Source organism: Numida meleagris, chromosome 4 (genome assembly GCF_002078875.1).
Source record: "Numida meleagris isolate 19003 breed g44 Domestic line chromosome 4, NumMel1.0, whole genome shotgun sequence".
In the NCBI taxonomy this organism is placed as follows: Eukaryota; Metazoa; Chordata; class Aves; order Galliformes; family Numididae; genus Numida; species Numida meleagris.
Window position 1 is genome coordinate 40,723,429 of NC_034412.1, and position 22,716 is coordinate 40,746,144.

The 22,716-nt window shown below is 37.7% G+C and overlaps 1 protein-coding gene across 5 annotated transcripts in view; it reads left to right on the forward strand.

The window, feature by feature from the left end:
- Positions 1 to 22,716, forward strand: part of CCSER1 (coiled-coil serine rich protein 1) — a 632,727-nt gene that overhangs the window by 69,603 nt on the left and 540,408 nt on the right. For all 5 annotated transcript variants that reach the window (XR_002438019.1, XR_002438018.1, XM_021394792.1 and 2 more), the window contains exons 2-3: positions 1,106 to 2,469; positions 5,916 to 6,103. Coding sequence is in view for 3 of the 5 variants with exons in the window: in XM_021394792.1 (XP_021250467.1) it covers positions 1,155 to 2,469; positions 5,916 to 6,103 (1,503 nt within the window). In the remaining 2 variants the exon portion in view is untranslated. The remainder of the gene's footprint in view (positions 1 to 1,105; positions 2,470 to 5,915; positions 6,104 to 22,716) is intronic.

The following is a 22,716-nucleotide window of genomic DNA, read 5'->3' on the forward strand; positions in this document are numbered from 1 at the left end:
GCCACATAAAGCATATTAAATTGCTCATTAGATGAATGAATTTGGTTTTTGCACTTGACGTACAAATACTGCTTAGATTAATGACCTGATATTTTTTTCCTATGTGCTGAACACTTGCAATTGAGGAAGTTGCACTCAAGCATTACACCTCTCTTCTTCTTGTGATCATATCATCTGGTTTTATTTGTTCTCTCAGTGGTCCTGTCTCTCACCACAGTAGTCTAACATGGCAAGAACCAAAAGGAGGAACGACTGTTGCGTATTTCTTAAAGACTGTTTTTACTGTAGTATATCTACTGTGCTGTTAGTACAACTTTTTATTGCTTAAATATTAAAAGATGCCAAGTTTGTGTCCATGAAACACTTTTTGCTGATTAGAAAACTGCAAAAATATCTGATTTTAATCAAGAAAAACAGACTTCAAGAGGATCTTATGCAACTGTTAAAATGAAATTTTAAATTTCAAATCTATAACTGTGATCATACATTTCAACTGTGAATTGCTAGAACTTAACTTTCTCTAAGAAGAATGGATGTTGGTGCATATTTTAGCATGATTGCAACACTAGCATTTTGTTTGCTCAAAGATGGTACATACTGCCTTTAGTAGGAGCACATAAAGGAATTAAATCCAACTGAACAGCAAGATTGAAAACTTTAAATTCTTTTTGTTTGTCTTTCTTGCAAAACTGAATGTTTACGAAGCCAAAATCATGTTTTAAATTACTCAAAAATCAATCTCTTTTCAGAGAGGTTATATTTCACAGGGAGACTTTTTCCAAGAACTTTAATAACAAAGGATATTTGAGTGAAATATTTGTATATCATGTAGATTTATATTGTTACCCAGTATGATATGCACTGCATAATATATACAATTGTATATCTTGTGTAGAATGTTTTGAGCCGTGTCTTTGCTCAATTACTTTGGATTTTGCCAAGCAAACGTAACTGAAATTTTAATATATATATATATATATATATATACATATAATGACACAGATCTGTACATAAGATCGATGTTGATGTCTTGAGTGTTTTGGCTGACTTAAAACTTGTTCGCTTGGCCTTTAGGCTGAATTATTATTCTGTCTCTTTTTTTCAGCTCAGATTAATTTCTTGGCTGTGAAGAAGCGTGAACACCTCGTGCCCTGATGGGGGACTCGGGATCCAGGCGATCAACTCTAGTATCTCGGTTGCCAATATTCAGGAGAAGTATTAGCCGGAGACATGACTCCCTCCCTTCTTCACCTTCCTCTGCCAGTGCTGTGGGTGTGCACACGTCCTCCCCGTCCAGCACCAACTCCAGCTCAGGGAGCACAGGCAAGCGCCGGAGTATATTCCGAACTCCTTCCATTAGCTTCCATAACAAGAAAGGGGGGGAGCAGAAGCCTGATGCCGCCAGCCAGAATGTTAACATCTCAAATGGTGCCCAGTCCTCTCTCAGCACTTTTCAAAAACTGTGCCTGGAGGAACACATTAAAAGCAGAGGAAGGCATTCGGTTAGCTTTGGCAGCTCGCGTAGCAAGAAGATAACAAGGTCTTTGACAGATGATTTTGAAAAGGGAAAGGAGCCTTCAGCTAATAAGAATGTCTTTATAAATTGTATAAGCTCTGGAAAAAATGAGGGTGACGATTCTGGCTTTGTGGAGGAGCAGAGCCGCTACTCAGTCAAACAGTCCACGCGAAAACTTCTCCCTAAATCCTTCTCATCGCACTACAAGTTTTCCAAACCGGTTCCACAGAGTCAATCAGTTTCCTCTGTGCAGCAGACTGGGTGCATGCTGGAGATAAAATCCTATGTTGAAAGCGAGCCGGTGATTGCCTCGTCCTCTTCTCCGTGCTCAACTGAGGTGACAGAGTGCATGGGGAGCACTTTGCAGTCCCCACTGCTCTCGGCTGACCTCACAGCTGTCCAGACCCCCTCTGACTTCATAACCTTGACGGAGGATTCTGTTTCGGAGGTTGATGCTCTGCCTAGCAGCGGGAATGGAGCGCTTCTAGCGGAGGATTTTGGCCACGGTGTCTCTACCTCTCAGATCATCTTTAATCTTGCTGCTGCTCCAGTGAAGGAAATGGATTATGTGGAAAGTACTTGCCAGTCTGCTGCTGTATCTCCTGCGAGTCATGCAAGCTTGTGTAGTGTTGAATCTAATACCTTGTTCAAAACCTCAGCTGCTAATCAAACGAAAGTACCATTGCAAGCCAATGAACCAGGTATTACAGATGCCAGGCACAAAGGAGAAATTAACTCAGCAAAGGTGAATTTAGAAACCTTTGCGTTACAGCGTGGAGAAGAACTGGGGATGCACTCTCCGGCAGCAAAGGGGTTGAGTGGGGACCAAGAGGAAAGCACGTTCTCTAAGCACATGAGAGAAACAATTCCTGTAACAGAGCCTAAGATTATTCAATGTTCTGAATCTCAGTCCTTTAAAACACAACAGAGATATGAAACAAATCATCCTAACGGTATGTACTTCATTTTTTAACTGTGAGGTTTGGTGGCTTTGAAGTTGGCTTTTTTTCCCCCTTAGTTATGATTTAGAAATTGTTTGGTTATTAAGTATTTCTTTAGTATTGTCAGTGCTATCTAGAAAGGTCAAAAGTTTTGACTTGTGCTTTCCTTCCAAATCATGCTTAAATCAGAATAACAAAAGGTATAAAACAAAAGCCTTTGATTTTTGGGGGTTCATGTTTTACCATTTAATAATAACATCCATCAGTGATGTTGGTAGCTATGTTTTCCTTCGATAGAAAATGAATTAAGAAAGAGCATTGATTCTTGCCTCTTGTTGAGTGGAAATGCTGGGATTTTTGAGGCATGCAAATTCTGGACTTGAGTCAAAGACTCGTGTTGTTTGACAAAGGAGAACTGCCAGAAAATAAACCTCCTTTAGCTGATTATGAACAATAATACACTTTGTATCTTGCAATACTCCAGGTTCTAAAAGTTCCTGGTTTTCACATGCTTTTATTGAGATGATGTTGTAAAGTAGTTTGAAGGAAATGTTAACCATGGCAGAGTACAAGAATATATTTCTATCTGAAATAGCACTGTGCAGATTCTCATTACAAAGTCTGTGAAATAGAGAGGGTAACCAGAAGGTCTTTAGTTTACAAAAAGGAGTTTGAAAATACTAACAAGATGGAGTGAATAAGCTATTCCTGGATCTTAGTCTATAGAAAATTGTAACTAAGATCTTGAAGAAAATCATTTGCTGCTCTGATTAAAAGAACTATGTTTAACATCAACCTGAGATGTAGTATCTGATAACTTGTAGAATTTCAGTCATTCTGGTTTTGTTTCCCGTGTACTTCAGCCCAGATCATGCCACTTTAATACAGGCATCTGCTGGCTTAGGCTTACCCCAGATTTGTACCACTGGTCTGCAAGTCTGGTGAGGAAAGGCTGAATATCATAGGAACTGGAAACTACGTTTTAAGTAAGCAGGAAGCTCCGCTTATGGGCCAACTCTTCTGAATAATACCCCCTATAATTCAGGAGGAAACAATGAGTTGCTCTTCCCCTATCCTATTACAAGTCTGTGGGCTGGGGTGGGATCTGCTTGGGGCTACTGAGGAGACTGGCAGAAGTGCTCAGCAAGCCACTTTCCATCATTTATCAGATGTCCTGGTCGTCTGGGGAGGTCCCAGATGACTGAAGACTTGCCAGTGTGAGACCTATAGGCAGGAAGGGTCGGAATGAGGTTTCAGAGAAAGCCTGACCTCAGTATTGGGGAAGATTATGGAACACCATCTGAAGTGCGATCACACAGCTTATGTGGGCCAACAAGGGGATCAGGCCTAGCCAGCTTGGCATATCCTGATTGACCAACTTGATCTCCATCTACAGTGATGCAGTGATGAAGTGACCTGCATTGTGGATGGGGGAAAGGCTGTTGATATAGTCTACCTAGACTTTAGCAAAGCCTTTGACACTGTCTCCCACAGCATTCTCCCAGAGAAGCCTGGACATTTATTTAGTCATGTAGATTATAAGCAATCAGTAGCAATCTTACTCTTTAGTTATTTTTCACTGTACTGGATTGTTGGGCATCTTGTTCACAAATGGCTATGTAACATCGAAGTAATCCACTCAGTTAGCTTTCATGAGAAGAGACCTGTTTATCTCAGAACCTTATTCAGCTGGGATTCAATTTAAGTATGTTATCTGTTCTGAGCACGTTGACTTGTCTTCTTTGCATCCTTGGCTCACTTGTAAAATGGGCTCACACTTCTAATCTGATTTAGTAGAGTGGAGTAGTTGCAGTGAAAAACAGGGAGTATCTCAAAGTGATGAATTTCAAATTCAGTGTGCATTTCTAATCATACATCAGCAATTGTATATTTATTCTGTATTTCTGTAAGGCAGCTAACTGGCGTTGAAAGTGTAATAGACTTTTGTAAATAAGCTTAATATTCTCTGAAACACTACAGCTAATACTGCGCTATTTAGAAGTTGATTAATTATTATGTTTTTTTCATTCTATTCCAAAAGCACTTATTTTTTCCAACTTGTGTAGTGAATGTATTAAAAATTAGGAAGTACTCAAGCATATTTAAAGACTGCTGAAAATGTGTAGGAAATCCTGCCATGTGAAATGAAATGAGCATAGCAAACATTTGTAGTGTTCAGAAATATGTAATTACAAGTATTGTGTTGCCAACAGACTGTTTTGAACACTGAATAGTATTTAAAACTGGGTGTCAATGTAAAATATTTCTGTGCAGTTTATGTAACAGTAGGTACTTTCTCTTCTATAGTTGGTCTCAGAGCAAATTTCATTGTTGATATTGTCATAAATATGACTTGAATGTCTGACCAGATTGGACATGTCATACATTTCTTAATATATGCTGATATAGTTTTATGTGATATGTATTTTCTCTTTTGTAAAGCTGTTGAGGAAATGTTTGTTCTCTTGCAAAAAGCAAAAGAAGTTAAGATTTTCTAGCGTGTTACATTTATTATGTGTCACGGTTTTGAGTGCGGCAGGGCAAGGGGGCTCCTTACTCCCCTTTAGGGGAGAAGGAAAGAAAAATGACCCAATTAAGATAAGAACGGATAATAAATTTACTACAAATGGTGAAAGAATGTAAGATAATAAGAAAAAGAGTTAAAATTAATAACTCATATGAGAGAGAGAGGGGAGGCTACGACCCTGATGCTGCTTACTGCACTTCGGGAACCCAGAAGAAACTTCACCCGTCACCAGGAATTGTAGATCATGTGGAGGCCCTTGGAAAGTGTAGTACATCTCAGTGTACCTTCCACTTGGAGAGTCAGAACTCACATGAGACTGCTAGAGAACATGAGACTAGGAAGTACAGCTCTACGGTGCACTATGTCTCTACACCCAACAGCCTGTTGCATGATGTCATTATATGGAATACTGATATAACCGGGACATCATTCTATTTTTATTTTCCTTTTTCCCCTCATCTTTAAATGTGCCCTAGCACTTGAAAATGTAATTTTCTCTTCTTTTCTGATGTCGTTTTACTTATACGAGTTGAGGACTGGGATTCAGCCTGCAGGATGAGTTTGGAGAGCATGGATGCAGAGCTGTGCTACACACTCCTAATGAACCTGTGACTTGGCCCTACATAATGTTACTTAAGGGCAAGATAAGGCAGGTTATGTTTTTGCACCAAGGAATCAGTGATTGTATTTCTGGTAGATTTTACTGGACAACAGTTTGGAAGCCTTCAAGAACGTGGAGAGAAAGGAAGGAAAGGCTACACTTCTATTTAGCTAAATATGATCTGTTTTCTACAGGACACCCTATGAAATTATCACTGTTAGAGTCTTATGTGATTGATTGCGAAGCATTTAAAGACAAGTGTTTTCTGTAAGAAAATATTTGTAGAGAATAATTCTCTTTAACAGTTGCTGATTGCTTGTCTATTTGTAGTTGATTTTGCCAATAGCTTCAGTCCATACCGAGAAGGCAGATTTATTGAGAAGCGACTCAGATCCTCCTCAGAAGGCACTGCTGGAAGCAGTCGACTGATCATAAAACCAAAGGATGGCAACGCAGAAGAGCTGAACAGCCTACGGAAGGAGAGAGCAAGTTCATCCTCTTCAAAAATGAACAGCATGGTGAGTTGATTATTAAGTGTGTGTGTTTTGTTATTTCATTTATTAGTGCAGCTATACTAAGCAGCAAATTCTCAAGATGGTAATAAATAACCTAAACGCTAGGTGGAGCTTCCAAAATGTGGTTCGGACTGAGCTGCAGAGTTGAAATTTTAACCCTGTCAGATTGACCCATACCGATTCCTGGTCGATGATTTACAAGTAGGTCCTCAAACAATTAAACAATTTAGTGTGAATTCCCCTTAAGGAAGCTGTAGCAGGAAATTTGGATTGGGGGTATTCTCAAAAGTTTGTGAAGTTTGTCTTTGGTCAAGGTAAATCTTGCCTGCGTGTCTAAATGTGCCATCTAAACATTCAGTTATGGACTTACTAGTGCTGCTCTGTATGGCAAGAGAAAATGACTCATTGCAGAAGTCATTTTTACTATGTACAGCCAGTGTACGACAGTTCTGTACATTGTACAGGTTTGTGTGGCCAATGTACTGCTGTCCTGAAGTAGTGGTCACTGAAACACTCAATTGAAATAGTTACTTGATGTCTTTTACATGAACACTTGACTCACTTTGTGTGACCTGTGGAGTGTGAATTACCTACTTGAATGACACGATTATTCTCAGCACTATTGTATTGTGCAGATTTACCAGTATTGACTAATTAATTTTATAAATCTGCTATTCTTCCTCCTTTCTAGATTGTTGCTAGCTTGTCAAATACGTTAGGAAATGAAAATTTATGTCAACAACAACAAAAATACCGCCTGTTTTTAATAAATTCACTCAGTTATTACACTCAAAGAAGCAAGATGGAAATAAAGAATTGGTAAATTGTAGAAGCCTTTGTGCTATTAAAGTTTATGACTGCAGCATGTTTATTTAGCAAGTTCACGTCCAAATATCAATGCATAATATCTTACATTTCAAAACAAGAACGCTGTGACATTAAAAGCTCCTGTTTTCATGTAGGCATACAGAACTTTATGCAGATATAACTTCTGCCCTGAAGAGCTCACTAACTCTGTCTTAAGACTGTAAACCCTATTTGGCTCATTAGATCTGAGCTATTAGGCAGATCTTTGCATTTATTTAAATACTAGACTAGGCTGATGTGTTAATACTTGATTCTGTTTGGCCTGATATTAATGATGCAACAGGGAAGGTGACAATATTTTAACAACAGGAAAAGAACTAAGTGTACACGGTAGTGTTATTTGGGTATTTTTTCATGTACTGTGCATGAGATCCACTTTTGTTGCTGTTGTTTCTTTTAACTTACATTAATGAGGTTGTCCTCAGATTCACTAGTATTTGCTTGTAGTGTGGTCACAGTCCAAAAGTTCTGTGTCACAATTGCTGTGCACCTCCATGAGTAAAAGTTCTTTCGGCTTTTCCACCAATACATACAGGTACCGTCTTCAAAAGTTCAGAGAAATGCTAGATTAAATCTTTAATCTTCTATAAAAGGGAAGTTTTTTTTTTTTTAAAAAAAAAAAGGCAAAAGAAGAAGCAGACTTTCCAAAAAGGAATTAAAAATTGAAGGAATTCAGTGTTCATGATAACACATAGCTGAAGCCCCCTTCATAGTACTTGTCACAAGCAGTTCATGTTTAACGCCTCATTAGCAAATGGCTGCCAGTGAGTGATCAAAGATATCCTTTCCTCACAGATTGAACAAAGTCTCCCAAGAGTTCATTTGTTTTTGTTCTTGTTGGCATGCAGCATGGGATTCTTCTGCTGACTGCCTAGAGGGAATCAAAATATCTGGGGGGATGCTGCGTTCGTACAGGAGAGGTAAAAAAGCCCAAACACCCAGAGACTAACATTTGAGAAACTGTTCTTCCTCCTAAACAGTTCACTCAGCATAGTATTCTTGCATAATGGCAGTGTTCTATTCTAAGAAAACAACTAAAGGCTTAGGACAATCTCCTACAGTATGTGTCAAACCTACCAAGAAGGTTGCCAGCTCCTCTAACGGCAGCATTGACTCACTCGTGAGGATCTGAAAGTTAATTAATAATCTGGATATGGAATGGAAAAAAAAAATCAGAATAACTCTGCAAATGTGCCAACCTCATAGCAGTGTAAATAATGAACTGAAACAGATGTGTAAAATTAACTGCTCAGATTACTGATTATATGTGTTTTCGTCAGAATAGGCAGTTTTGAGAGTCCTTGCAGTGACTGATTTATGCCACAAGATGTCAATATTTCACCAAAAATTGTTTTAGAATCAAGTGTTACCTAGTTACACAAAAGATGAAAACTGAAATGTAGGACTCATTTTTTGGAACGCTTTGATGCCAATTAGCCCATGTAATATAATAAAATCCTTTCAAATGCTCATGGTTGATTCAGATGCAGTGTAAAGAGATTAATATTTTGATAGAAATTCTGGGCATTAGAATGTTCACACCATCAAATTATCAGTTACCACTTCAGATATGTAGACATAACATGGAGACTAACTACATCTTGGACTGATAGAGACTGTGGCTGTTCTCCTTATTCTCAAAGTTCCTCTTCTTTCCCGTATGTAAGATTGTGGTGTTCTTTTTTTCCCAAACAACGAAAACAGAACTGTTAGACAGCATGATAAAATACCAGAATGACCTGAAATATGTAACCCTGCAATGCCAGTAAAGAGAACAGGAATTTGAGTAATTGAAATGTAAGAGAACTGTAGTAATCACATTTAAAAATGATATGATCAAGCCCCCACATCGCTTTAAGTAATTTCTCTTAAGATCATCGGGGAAAAAAGAGTTGATGTACTATAATACTTAAAGTTAACAGTGGAAGTTGAGGTCAATGGGAGCAACAAAATGATCCATCGCTTTTCATAGGAGTATCTGATGTGAAATGAACACTATCCCAGGTATCACTTTGACCAGTAATAAAGAATAGATTTTTAAGAGAATATAGATTGCTTTTTAAATAAACAAAAAGTAAAGACTTTGAAATCCCAATTTTAAATCGAGTTAGTCATTGGAACCAAACTGTTTTAAAGGAAGGTGTCAATGAAAATTGCTGTACATCGCTATAGGCTTAAAAAACAACAACACAACAAAATTCAGAGGACTGTTGGAGTAGACCATAGACCACTATGCTCAACATTTGAGCTGTGCTATGCTTTAAGCACATGCATGTCTTTGTTCTGTCTGGAAATATGGCTCTGTATACGTATTAGAATGAGGCAGTCCACTTACATTTGGCTCTGACAGACCTGCCTTTGTGTCTCTGTGGCTCTGCATTACAAAAATTATATCTGTGTGACTGCTCCTTTGCACACACCTGGCTATCAGCATATGCGCTACATGACAAAAATAGACCCAATTTTTCTGCTTTTTACTTTCTTGGTGAGTGAACGTTATCACTGACCTCTGTGTTCTGTAGGCTCTCGCTACTCTAGGCATTCACTTGAGCCCAAGTTTTTCTTCAGTTTCCCATATGATAATTCTGTCTAAATGTTGTGAATTTGCCATTTCTTAAATTGAGATACAAGTTTTCATTCATGCAGGTAAAATTCTGTATGCTTGCCCTCTGTCCTGCCTTCTTTTGCCTGCAGGTAGGCAGCCTTGCCTGTTTGTGTCAATTCAATTAGATCTGCACTTTCTTTTTCCAGAATGAGGCTTTGACTGTGTCCTTCCTTTCTTTGCTCTTTTTCACCTGATTCTAATGTATCAGATAAAGCTTCTTGTTTCCAGTTAAAGGACTTCTATGGCCTAAGGTCACTCCAGCTTTTTTCTTCACCTTTAACAATGATGCAAAATCTTCGTTGCCCTCTTGTTAAACCATCAAACAGTGGTATTCGCGCTTTCTCCCACGCTGCCTACCATTGACTGAAGTAACTGTGGTTGTCACAAAACTTTCTTCATTTCCTTTTACAGTTTTCACATTATCTTTCACCTTGCCTACAAATGCCAACGCAATACTGAAGTGAGATTATTTTTTCAAGAGCTGCGCTGGTACTACGTTACTAAAGATTTTATTCTTTACCCGCCTGTGTTAGCACTAGAAGAACCCCCTTTCCCTCATATTTGCACTATGCTTATCAGGCAGGGATACTTTGAATACCTAACGTCTTAGTAAATAAATTTACAATATGCATTTGAAACTGTATATGGAAAAGAAAGGTAATGGAATCCAGGAGAGCATTTCATATGCTATTGAAGGCTTCCATTTGAATTAGACACAACTCAACCAGTTGATTAAAAGAGGCAATCATCTTGCTGTACTTAAAATTGGTCCAGCATCACTTTGAATATTGTGTGCAGTTCTCGGTCCAACAGTTTACAACGGATGTTAAGAGGCTTGAATGTGCCCAGAGGAAAGCAACAAAGCTGGTAGCAGGGGCTGGAAGGTATGTCCTGTGACAAGAAGCTGAAGATACTGTGTTGGTTAAACTTGCAGAAAAGGAAGTTGAGAGGGGACCTTTTTGTTCTCAGCAGCTTCCTGAGGAGGTGGCACAGGTTGTACATCTGAGGCTGCTTGAAGAGTGGGGGAGTAAGAGTTGAAATGATTTTCTTATTTTTCTCTGTGCTGAGTAGTGTGTATGGTCTGGTGAAACACTGACCATGGATAAAACTTGCTTGGCTTCTAGTCTGGAGAAGATTGAAATGATTTTCCTATTTTCTCCAAGTCCCTCATACTTTTTCTTCCATTCTTTTCTCCCTGAGAGTGAACCTGACGTTCTGCTTCATACATTCTGGCAGTCTGTACTGAGATCATTTAGATGATGAGATTTTTAAGGAATCTGTGGCCAATATGTAAGGTGGAAGATGCTGTCAAAAATACGTGAGTTGAATGGTTCATAAGTTACGGTAGGCAGCAAGTAGACTTAAACTTGGAATTGAAGATGGTTGTTTTCGTGACCTGTAAAGGCTTGAGACAGCCTGATGCGAAACGCTACCTCTCTATCCACAGGCTGAAGACACGTAAACGTTTAATTTCTATAGCAGCAGATAAGCTTCTCTCTTGACAGCAAAGGCAGTGAGTGAAAGGTTATGGAGAGAATGTGAGTTTTAAGGGTTTCGTTTCAGGTTCAAAACCAAACCAAAACAATCTTTGTCAGATATACCAAAAGTGTTACAAAAAGTATATGAACCAGGTAAGCAAAATGTCTACACTTCTTTAATATCCTCTACACAACCTTCTTTAGAACTATCAAGGTTATGTTTCCTCTGAGTAACTGCAACCTGTTTTTAACATGCTGTACGTACACTAAGTCTAGTATCTGTGATGTTCACACAAGATTTTTCATAGTTAAAACAAGCATTACATTTTCTACTGCCGTTCAATTATGAGATTTCTGCTTAATTCAAATTCATCTATGCTATGTCGGTCTTCTCAGGGGAGAATACTTAGCAACATCAATCTTTATTGAAGTGTTTGAGCAAGCCCTGTAAGGCAATGGTTTGCTCTTCGTGTGAAGTGGATTTGACAGCATTCATTCCTAACTAACTTTGTAGTAATATAACAAAATTTTCCGCACTTGGAATGAGTTTGACATTTTGCTTCCTTAGTGGAAGGAAACTGTGGAAGCCACTTGAAGCAAAAAATGTTGTGATCTCTGTCATGGTATAAGGATGGGCTATCCAAACAGGAATAAACTACTGATTGTTTGTAAGCAGTCGTTTGGACCTGTTGCTCTTAATTTAGCACAGATAAAGTGCCTTTGTCATAGTTAGCAAAAATAAAAAACCAAACAAACAAAAAAACCCAACCAAAACAATGGAAACAGCAAATTGGGATTTAAGAATTTTGTTTATGATTTTTAGGGCAAGTCAACTAGAAGGTGTTCAGTTAAATAGCATGTGGAAAATGAATGTCCTTAGTGTAAAACTCATTTTTTAATACAGTAAGAACTTGTAAAGAAAAAAAAAAATCAGACGGTTGTTGTTATACTTCTGGAACTCATTCTTGAGACCAGTTAGCTGACTGAAAATAATTTAGTTTTTACTTAGTACTTATTCCATAATGTTCTGTGCACCTCTTTAAGGACACAATTGTTATAATCCATAAAAGGGTAAACTATTGTTTTTATGTGTGCAGAACTTTTCCAGATGAATGCAGTTGTGTTAATGCTGGTAGAAAGTAGAATAAGGTTACTAGTGATTGTAAATCCTAGATTACTCCTAGTAGTCATTGAACGTGTTATTACATAGCGAACATAGAACTGAATTAATTCATCTGGTATTTTCTATTAAAGCTTTAATATAGGAGTACTTGTAAGTATTGCCTGAATTAATTCACAGAGAATTGGACTTGTAAAACTACAGACAGGTGTTCTCTGTAATGTGTTACATATGTGTTTCTGTTTTCCTGTTTTTGTGGAATACTTACATTTTAAAATCTTCATAAACAGCTAAGTGTAAATCACACAATGCACGGGTTTTTCTAACACTTCTCTGTTAGTCTTAGCACATCCCACAAACATTTTTGCCTGTTAGCATGAAGAGGCAGCTTTTTCTGAAGCTGCTCTTCTTTTTGAATTGGTAATATTACTTTGACTTGATGTGGAAAAAGAAATCCTAAGATTTCTTTCTCTACAGAATTATCCTGTGATATGTTAAAATATGAAATAGTGATTTATATTATTTGAACAGTATATTTGTCAAGCCAAGAAAGACTTATTTTAGTTTATTTGGACTTCTGTATTTCAATTTCCAATTCGTCTTCACACTTTCTGTAAGCACATGTTCATAGTATAGGCCAATACTGTAGCAATATTGTTATGTAGTGGCACTGAAAAAAGGGCGTTTTGTTGTCTTCAGTCTGTGCATGTGGTCTGTTAAAATCTATATATCACTACTTACGTGTCCAAAGAGACTAGTCAGTTTGGTGGAGATATTTACTCTCTACTCAGTGCCTGTCATGCTATGGAAATGTAGAAGAGGTCAGGATTTCACCATGGATCAAATAATCCTCTGACAAGTCTGCTTTGTAGTCCCTGCTGTCTTTTGCAATACTGAAATCAGTAGAAGAAGTGGAACAGTGTCAGCAAGGCTGGGAGATGACTCTGGAGATTGTCTGGTCTTATGGCTGTGCTCAAAACAGTGTCAGCTAGGATGTAGAGTGAAAAAAGAAGAGGTGAGTGGCTGGGAAAGCTTATTCTTGTTCTTCCTGATTTCCTTGTTTCCATTTGCTCCCTCTTGTCTGTTTATTGAGCACCAGTAAGCAGATCCTGGCTCTGTCTTCACTAGTCCCTATGACCACCCTCCTATGTCAGGTGCTCCAAGCCCTTTGATAATGGAGAGAGATAAGAATCCGAGTTTAAAATGTAGCATCAGGAGCTGTAGGGGAGACTGAACAGACCTCCTTGACATAACTCTTACTGCTCTTCCAACTTACTTGTGCCACTGCGCACTGCACAGGCATCCTCTGTCTGTAAATGTGATGGAGTGGAAGGAAAGAGTGAACTCACAAAAACTGGGATTGTTCCTACATGTGTGCACCCTCACTCTCTTTTTTTTCTTTCTCCCACGCTATGGAGCCAGGTGTGCCAGAGGAAAAAGATATTTGACAGGGAATTCCTGTGAGATGCAAATTGGCATGTAGAAGTGTAAAGGTGGAAGGAGGAAACCAGGAACCTAAGAGGTACTTCTGAAGGAATCATAAGAGGTAGTACAACCTGAGGTACTCCACGTGCTTGTGTACTAGCTCCTCCTCACTTGTGTCCCATCTGCATGCAGAAAGAACCCGAGAATCACTGCTGATGGAAACAACTCTATGGCTTTGTGACCTAGCATGGCTGACCTATTTCAATACTGCTCTTGTTAGCAATGAGTAGAATGCTTTCAGGGAAAAACATGTTTATCAGTTATTTGTGTTGAGAAATAATCCTTTGTAAGAAAAGGTAGATATTTCAATTGCTTTTGTGCACTAAGAATCTACTGTCACACCCATGAGGGATGCCCTTAGCACTGGCAACATTTCTGCAGCAGTAGTATTTTTTTCCTCTGATTAGCAGAGGAAAAAAATTAGCAGAAATTAGCAGGTGACTTCTCTAAAGGAGACAGTTAATGGAGATATTATTCAGTTAAGTTGAAGTTTATAAGTAGGTGAATATAAATTAAAGTGTCTTGGAAAAAAAAAACACCTTAATTAGCACTCACTTGGTTTTCATAGGAATAAAGGCTGAAAATTGGCCTGGACCCATTTGTAGTTAGAAATAGAGCTCCTCTTCTTTCTTGTGTACCTTGTATTTATTTCCTTACTGTTTTGATAGGTCCCTCAAATAGTAATGACCAAGAACAGTCTTGTTGACAAAGTTTTTATAAGGCATGATGTTTTTCCATAACCTACCTATTTTTTTATCCTTGTGTGACATTATGCTCAGAATAAATATGCTATTCTTTTCCCTCAGGCTGTAGCAATTCAGGTTCAGGTGCTCCTATGCTTTTGATCCCTTTGATTGGTAAAAACAATGTAATCAAGGAAGGAAACTGAAATGTTATTGGATCACTTGTTTGCAGTTTCTCTTGTCTTTCCTTTGTGTTGCTGGAGGCTATCTTAAGTGAGGGTTAAGGACATAGCAGCGGCTGAAAAACTGTCTGCAGACTACAAAAGCTTGTTGTCTAGAGCAGTGTTTTCTGATTGAGAGTCAAGTGAATGCTAACCCACTAAAGATTCTGGATCACGTTTTGCATGGTAAGTTATTGATAGGTATATGGAAATTAGGTTTGGGAATGCTTATCTAGGTTAATCCACCTTCTAAAGGATGAACAAGCAGAAATATAATTATATCCTTCAAAAATGGAATGAGGCATTAGAAAACTTTTTTTGCCTTAGCGATCCTTTTTTATATTCATACCATTCATTCAGTAAAGCTAATAAAATTCACTGAAATAACATAGGCCTTGTGAATACTTAAATATATTTTCCTTTTAAATTTTCTTAGCTCGTTAGAAGTTTTCATTTAAAAAATAAACAACATAAATACACACACACACAAACTCACCAACCGTCACAAGCTTGACTGAAATTATTGCAGTTTAAATTCAGGACAGAAATGTGTATTTTTGTAACTGATTTTTTTTTATATAGAAATATATGTATTTTGAGTTTCTGTGCTTGAGAAGCTTTCTTGATCCTGAAGAATTTTGGTGTCATATAATCGTCTGAGATGATACAAGCAGACTGGATAGCTGTTATGATTCAGAGCTGATAGTAGAAGCATACCACTTGAGAAGTAGTAATAGCTGTAACAATTTATTTTATGGCATTAATTTAAAATCTGGTTTTTGGTACCAAAGAGAACCTAGGGAGATGGGTTAAAATGCTTAGAAATAGCCTCCTTCAGGATCTTGAACATCTGCAGTGTGATAGGGAGTCTTAATTATTCCAAGACTACTGGAAGATTGCTCACCAAAGTCTATTTCTGTTTTCTCAGATTGAGGTATCTTGGGCAAGAAGGAGGGCTTCCATTTTTCTTACTGAATTGTTTCTTATTCATATGCATGTTTTAAATTACTCCCACGTACCCACCCTGTTATATATGATCTGGTAGAATAGACAGCACTGTAGCAGAGCTCATGTCGTCTGCTAAAAAAGACTCCTACGAGATTCTTCACTGGATAACTTTTTGGAATATATTAAATGAAATTAGGCTAGTATTGACTGTTCTGTAAATCAAAAGCTTGCATTTTCATGGAAAGTCTCCTGTCATCTTTTTTGGCATGTTGCAGTTGATAAAAGTAAAACCCACCAGTTTTGACTTGATTATTCCAACCCAAAATTATCAAAATTTAAATGGTTGGAATATATTTTGAAAAAATTATCTTAAAAATAAGCAACGTGAACTTTGTGTTGTGTGAAGTAAAATGAGTAAATATTGGGGTGGAATACTCAGTTGAATTAAATTGACTTTATACGTTTGCAGACTTGGCAGGCTTGTTTTTATGAATCTGCAGACTGGAGTGAAGGAGGTGGAAGAGTGGGAAAGTGAGAGAACGGATCCTGGAAAGAATGAGGAGGACAAAGAAAAGTTAGGACTTGTTGGAGGATGGGCTATGTTGCCTCTGGGAACTGGGCAAGATTATAAAGTGCTGATGATAAGAGTTGAAAGCACTGAAGGTGAGAAAACTGGGACTAAGTATAGGGTGTTGCTCACTGCAGGTTATGTAGAAAAGGAAATGATTAAGCATCAGAAAGGATGGATGCTTATAAAAGTTTTGGGTGGTAGCGGTGCTGTGAAAGTAAGAGGATGGGAAGCTGGTCAATGGAGAGAGTTGGAGAGCAGGGTGCAGCTTTTTTTTTTCTAATTTATTTGTCACTTAGGCAGGAAATGAGAGTTACAGGAAACTAAAAAGGTCGAGCTATCAGAAATGGCTTCCCAGGAAAAAAATAGCAACCTTCCTCTTACCAGAAATACTGAAATCCAGAGATCAGTCTTATTTTTCTGTGAATATTCTCTAAAGGACGTAGTTTATTGGAAAATTAGGCAGCCTGTTAAATATGTTTTGGGGGCAACAAACTGTCAGAAGTTTCACCTGAAAGAGGAAAGTAATGCAAATTTCCTGCTGTAAATGTGTCAGTAAGCATGGTGGTGTAAGTCTTCTCTTATTTTCGTTATTCACATTTTATCAGAGTTTTTTCTCCAAACTAGACTAAGAAGTTGTTTTTTTTTTTTCAGTACTCTATTAGAATAGATGTGACATGGAAAGTGTTTTGATCTTGCTATCAAAGCTGTATATTTTCTTTTGAATCACTTTCCCTTTTAAAGGCTCATATAAGGTCAAGAAAAAAGGAAAAAGATTATTTTTCCTCTTTGATTCATAGAAATTGAAGCCTATATTTTCATTCATGTTAACTCTGATCAAAGTTAAATCACATAGATGTCAGCGCTGTATTTTCTTCGTTTGTTAATGCAAGCCTTCGTGCAAGGTAAACTCTTTATTTCTGGTGTGACGATTTTGCTCTTTTTCTGTGATAGACAACAGTATTCCTCTTTATGATTTTGTCCTTTCACCTGTTATTCATGGGACACAAGGCTGCAACTCTTTTCACAGCTGTTCAGTAGGCTCCACCTTTCTGTTCCTTAAGTTACAGGTGTAAAACGCAGAAAATAATTTTCATCTTCAGTCTGTGATTACGGTTTATGTGATGAATTGATTCCTTAAATACATTTGTGTTCTTTATGACAATATCTAAAAATGGTAATGCAATGCATTAAAAATTATCTGAATAGTTTCAGAGCAAGACTGGGGTTATATTAAGTGGATTTAGACAAGAGGGGAAAAACCAACAGACTGCAAACTAATTAAGGTCAGAACTGCATACAGGACAGCATATAACTGCATATAGAAAACTGAACTTCTGAAGGGAATGCTGGGTCAATATTTTTAAGGGAATTATGAAAAGATCTTGTCACCTATTTTTTTTTCATATCGTATTTTTTACTATTTTATCCCTATGCTTTGGGGCTTCTGCTCGTCATAAAATGGTGGCCAAAAATAATCAAGCAGTAGCTGGATGAAATAATTCTGATCTAGTTCACTGTAGTTGTGGTGCTACACCGTAGGGAGTGATGTGGGAGTTTGGGAATTACTAGCTGAGGGTGGCAAGCAGAGAAAACTGCTTTTGGGCATCAGCTGAAAATGTGTAGTCAAACAATAGCCTTGTGCTAGAAATCAGTATAAGATGGATCTCATAGTGATGTGAAGATTTTTTTTTTTAGGCATCTGACTAGTATGCCTAGTGCACACCTATGCTATTACACTAATCACCAGAGATATGGAGTCAGGATTTTTGTCTTTTTTCCCCTGTGTCAGACAAAAGTTTTGAGGGAAAATGCTGTTTTCCTCATAGGTTAGCTGCTTCACAATCCCCATTCCCATGGCAGATAATTTAAAAATAATGTGGGAAGAAAAAATTAAATCTGGTCTTCAGATACTGATTACTCTCAGGGACGCTTTAAGGTTTTGTTTTTTAACTAACATAAAGTATACTGAATGTAAGTTGGTTATAAAGCTGGAGTGTATTATATTAGCTTGCTGTTACCCTCATTCACTTTTTAAGTTTATGACTGAAATAGAAAATAATCCTCATTTTAATTTCTTATCATTGAATCGCAGCATGAAAAATTCGTATGTCTTCTAAGCAAATGAGTTGTCAGTAGTAAGAGATTTGTTTCAAATACCAATGTGAAGCTATTCAACTATTGGCTTTCTAAGAGTAGGATGAAAGCAGAAATAAAATAACTTTGTCAAAACAATATAGTTTAGAAACAAGATGTGTTCAGAAAGGGCAGTTGTACATGAAATAGATTTTCATAAATTCCTGTGAGTGTGTTTATTTTTCTCTAAAAATTTGTGTAGCTTTACTTCAAAGCCAAGCCCTCTTAATGCACCTATTTTTTTTCTTAAACAAACCAGAAACTCCTTCATACACACATTTTACACTGTATTTAAAATATAATGATAAATACTTTCAGGACACTATTTGTTTTGGTATGCTAAGTGTTTTGCAGAAGCATCATGAGTGTATTTGATATTAAAGCTTATGTCTTCCAAATGTACTTGTATGTACTAGTTGTATAGTATGAATTTCTTTAATAGCTTGGTGTGGAAAATGAGGAAAAAAATGTTTACATCCTATTGTGCTCCACACAAAAATTATTTCTTAATGACTGTTGAATACAGAAAGAAATGGCTGGGTTTTGTTACTCAATGTTTCATTTTTATCTAAGTTTAATTTTGTAATCACTTTTCAGTATATCTAAAATAAGAACATAGAGGAAAATTAAAATGTTTACTACTTTTCCATACCAAAATGCAAAACTGTGAGTAAAATAACCCATTGCAAAGTGAGTAGTGATCCACTAAAAACTTATTTGTATAAATGAAATCTTCAGAAGAGACAGATTTAGGATGGGGGTTTCTGGGTGTCAGATTCTTCATTGCATGTATATTCCACTAAGATGAAGCAATGAATCTCAGCATGTTGGTGTCTTTGTGAGGTTTTTATTTCAAAAAGATACAGATAGATGAATACAGATCCTGAACTTGAGTTGAAAGGAATAGTCAGCCGTTCAGCCATGGTTCATGAATCACAGCAATTCTTGTTTTAATAACTTGAGTTGAGAAGCTGGATGCCAAACTACTCTGAGCTTGATGCTTTAAGTGGACTCAGCTGTCTACTGGAAGGGCCTACAGGTGGAAGAGAATAGAGCCAAGCAGGGATGCTTTGCTTTCTAACACAAGAAAGGAAAACCATTAATGCGTGGTTTTGGTCTTGGAGAGCATTCACCCTTCTATGCAGTCTGCATGACAAAAGCAACTGTGGCATTATTAAATGGTATGAAGTGATACACTGATTTCTTCAAGCATATTTATAGCCACTCTATAGGAGGCCTGTAAGGTCTATTAACTAGAGAAGTTCAAAGATGCTCATTGTTGTTCAATATTTATTTAAAAAATTCCATGCAGTAGGGTGTCTGATAAGAAGGTTTTAGGATCTTCTATTGTCTCTGTAATGCACATTTCTGTTTGTTTAATGGGGCTCTCTTTTGTGAGCTAACACATGAGGCTGCCAATACTAAATTGTTCATGAGTCTCGCTGTTGTGAGGAAAAAACACCCAACAGCCCTATGAGTAAGTTTAAAAACTTTTTCATGATTGTGTTGTTTAATCACTACTGTGTGTTTTAAAAGATGGTGAACTAACTCATTTTTCTGTCTCTTTGTTACAATGGCAAGCAGAGTTTGTTTACCAAAAATAGAATAAACAACATACAGATGAAATCCTGCTTTGTTCATGTTGAGTATAGTCTGGCAAACAAAAAAGGAAAATTCTGCTTTTATTAATTCTCCATATTCAAAGGTACAAAGACGTAGCTTCAGGTAACACTTTTAGTATAGATGTACTGCAAGTTATTTTCATATTCAAGGTGAGCAGAAAGGATTAGCACATCCTTACATGAATTAGGATTTCATTACAAACCTGTTTTCCATTTTGGTACGCTGTTGCTACATGCAGGGTTTGCACACTAACGCAACAAAATTTACATTGTAATAGGTATTTGTAAGGACTAGTTCTTTTAAATACAAGCTATGTAATGTGGAGCAGACCAAAATCAGAATGTTTTTTTACTCTTGGGGGGCATCACAATAACAGTAGGCTTGAATAGAACTAGATATGTATGTAACAGTATTCCTGGGTATAAACTGAAAGGTTATGTGTGTATGAATAGAAGAAGAATCATCTGTCACTGCCCGTGAGTCCTTCTATTGTAGCATTTTTTTTCTTAGACTGTTAGAAATTGTTTTTACTAATGGTATTTCTAGTCTAAGGCCAGTTTACTTTTGCTCTTTGCTGTGTTTACTGAGATAGGAGGTAGTGCTATGTCCAAGCAGAAGGCGAGTATCAGGGCACATTATGTGACAGAACTTCATAGTAAATGAGGTCAAAGAAAAGAGAAGAACAGAGAAATTACTTGTGTGTGTAAAAGAAGTGATGTAAAAAAAATTCCTGGCCCGTATGTAGCCACAGGTTTCTACAGAAAAAAGATCATTTGATCCTCTGGCTAGACTTGTTAAAATAGGACATGCCATAAACCCCTATCAGATACTGCTCTGCCTCTGTGTAATAGTCAATAGGTTATACTGGATTAAAGATACCAAGAGTGTGAAGAAATAAAACAGCTACCCTTTTGCTTATCCCTTTTCTTTCTGCCTTCCCTTAAATAATAATAATAAAAAAACCCTAATTTCTAAATTAATCATAGAATCATTAAGTTTGGAAAAGACCATTAAGATCATGAAGTCCCACTGTTCAGTTTACATCTATATTTACTTCCAGCCATTAGGCCTCGGTTCATCTTCCATAGCTACAATTAAGTGCTGCTTTTAGTATCTGGTGGTTTTCTATCCATTAAAGCTGCTTGAAAATTGTAAACGGGGATATCTTCGTCATTTTTTTTTTCCCTTTTCAGTTGAACAAATTGAGGTTTTTACATATAGAATCATGGAACTCTCTGATTTGGAAGGGGCCTTTAAAGGTCATCCTGTCCAACTCCATTGCAGTGAACAGGGACATCTGCATCTGGATTAGGTTGCTTGGAGCCCTGTTCAGCCTGTCCTTCAATGTCTTCAGGGACGGGAGCATCCACCACCTCTCTGAGCAACCAGTTCCAGTGCCTCAACATCCTTATCATAAAAAAAATAAAACGACACTTTTTTTTATCTAGTCTAAATCTCCTCTCTAGTTTGAAACCATTTTCCCCTTGTCCTGTCACAACAGACCCTGCTGAAGAGTCTGTCTCCTTTCTTGTAGCCCCCCTTTTGATGCTGAAAGGCTGCCATCAGGTCTGCCTGGAGCTTTGTCTTCTCCAGTCTGGTGTTATGGTCACGAGACAGATTCATAGATGGCAGTCCAGGAATACACTGCCAAAAACAATGTAGGCACCTTTCATTGTCTTTTCCCTGATGGATCTTGATGTTTCTGAACAGCATTTTAGATGGCAAATCACTCTTTTGAATCAGCTGAGGGCATGAGAAGGCTGTCTTTATCATTCTTAATACTTCTGTTCTTTAGTTGTGTGTTGTTTTTTTTTTTGTAGTGCATCCCATTTGTGCCGTTGACTTTCTTGATGAGTTTCCTTTTAAAGCTCTTGATGTTGCTGCTTGTTTTGATTATTGTAATGTTTTATTTAATTTTTGTTCTGCTGAGAGCAGAGGAATAACTTGAATGCATTGGTATGTTCCCAGAGGGGATAAAGGCATCAGGGATGTTTTTGCTGAGGGAAGTTAGCTTTCAGTTTCCTTAAGCCAGTGTGTCACTGGGTTTGTGGTGGAGCTCTGATGCTGGGGAGCACTGAGGATAAAGGTGGTGCTGGAAACTGTCTGTACGTTGTGCTGTCTGCAATAGTGAGTTGTAGCCCAAAAGAATGAAAGATTCAGTAGTGCTCTGAAATGGTATGAACTTCATCCAGCATGTTTTTGCCACAAAGAAATCAACCTACTGAAGAGTGCTGGTGAATGCTGGTGATGCTCTGCCGTACTGCCCACGGGCTCAGCACTGAAGATAAGTATGGGTCAGTGGGTGCTGGAGTAATGTCCCTGCACTGGCACAGCTCTTCTTCACTGAGCATTTTGGTCTGGTCTGTAGTGGGTAGGCAGGCCCCTGTGGAGGTACAGCCATGGGAGCAGCAGGCTGTGAAATCTGGCTTTCCAGGACCTGCCTCCCTTCTATGACTTCTCCCAGTTGCCAGGTGACCATGAAGGCCTTATGATGTCCTGCCCAGGGCAGGAGGGTAGAACTTAGATAATCTTTAAGGTCATTTCTAACCCAATCCATTGTATGATTCTATGAAAAAAATAGTTTGATTCCAACAGAATAACATTCTGTGAAGCTCTTGAGAAAATAACTGGTATAGGAAGGCAAATATATTCATGTCAGTTTTGTTTCACTTTTGTTTGTATAGTTGATTGCTGCAGTGGCATTGAATGGCTTAGTTCTGCAGGGTAAAATACACCCTATTTCCCAGGAAGATGAATCCTTGCCTGGAAAGTATATTGGCTTCACCTAGATGTTATTCATGCTAATGATATGAACATCTAGTCCTTCAAAAAGCATTTTGCTCAGTGAAGAGAGTAGCTCTTTTTAAATTTATGCATAGCTG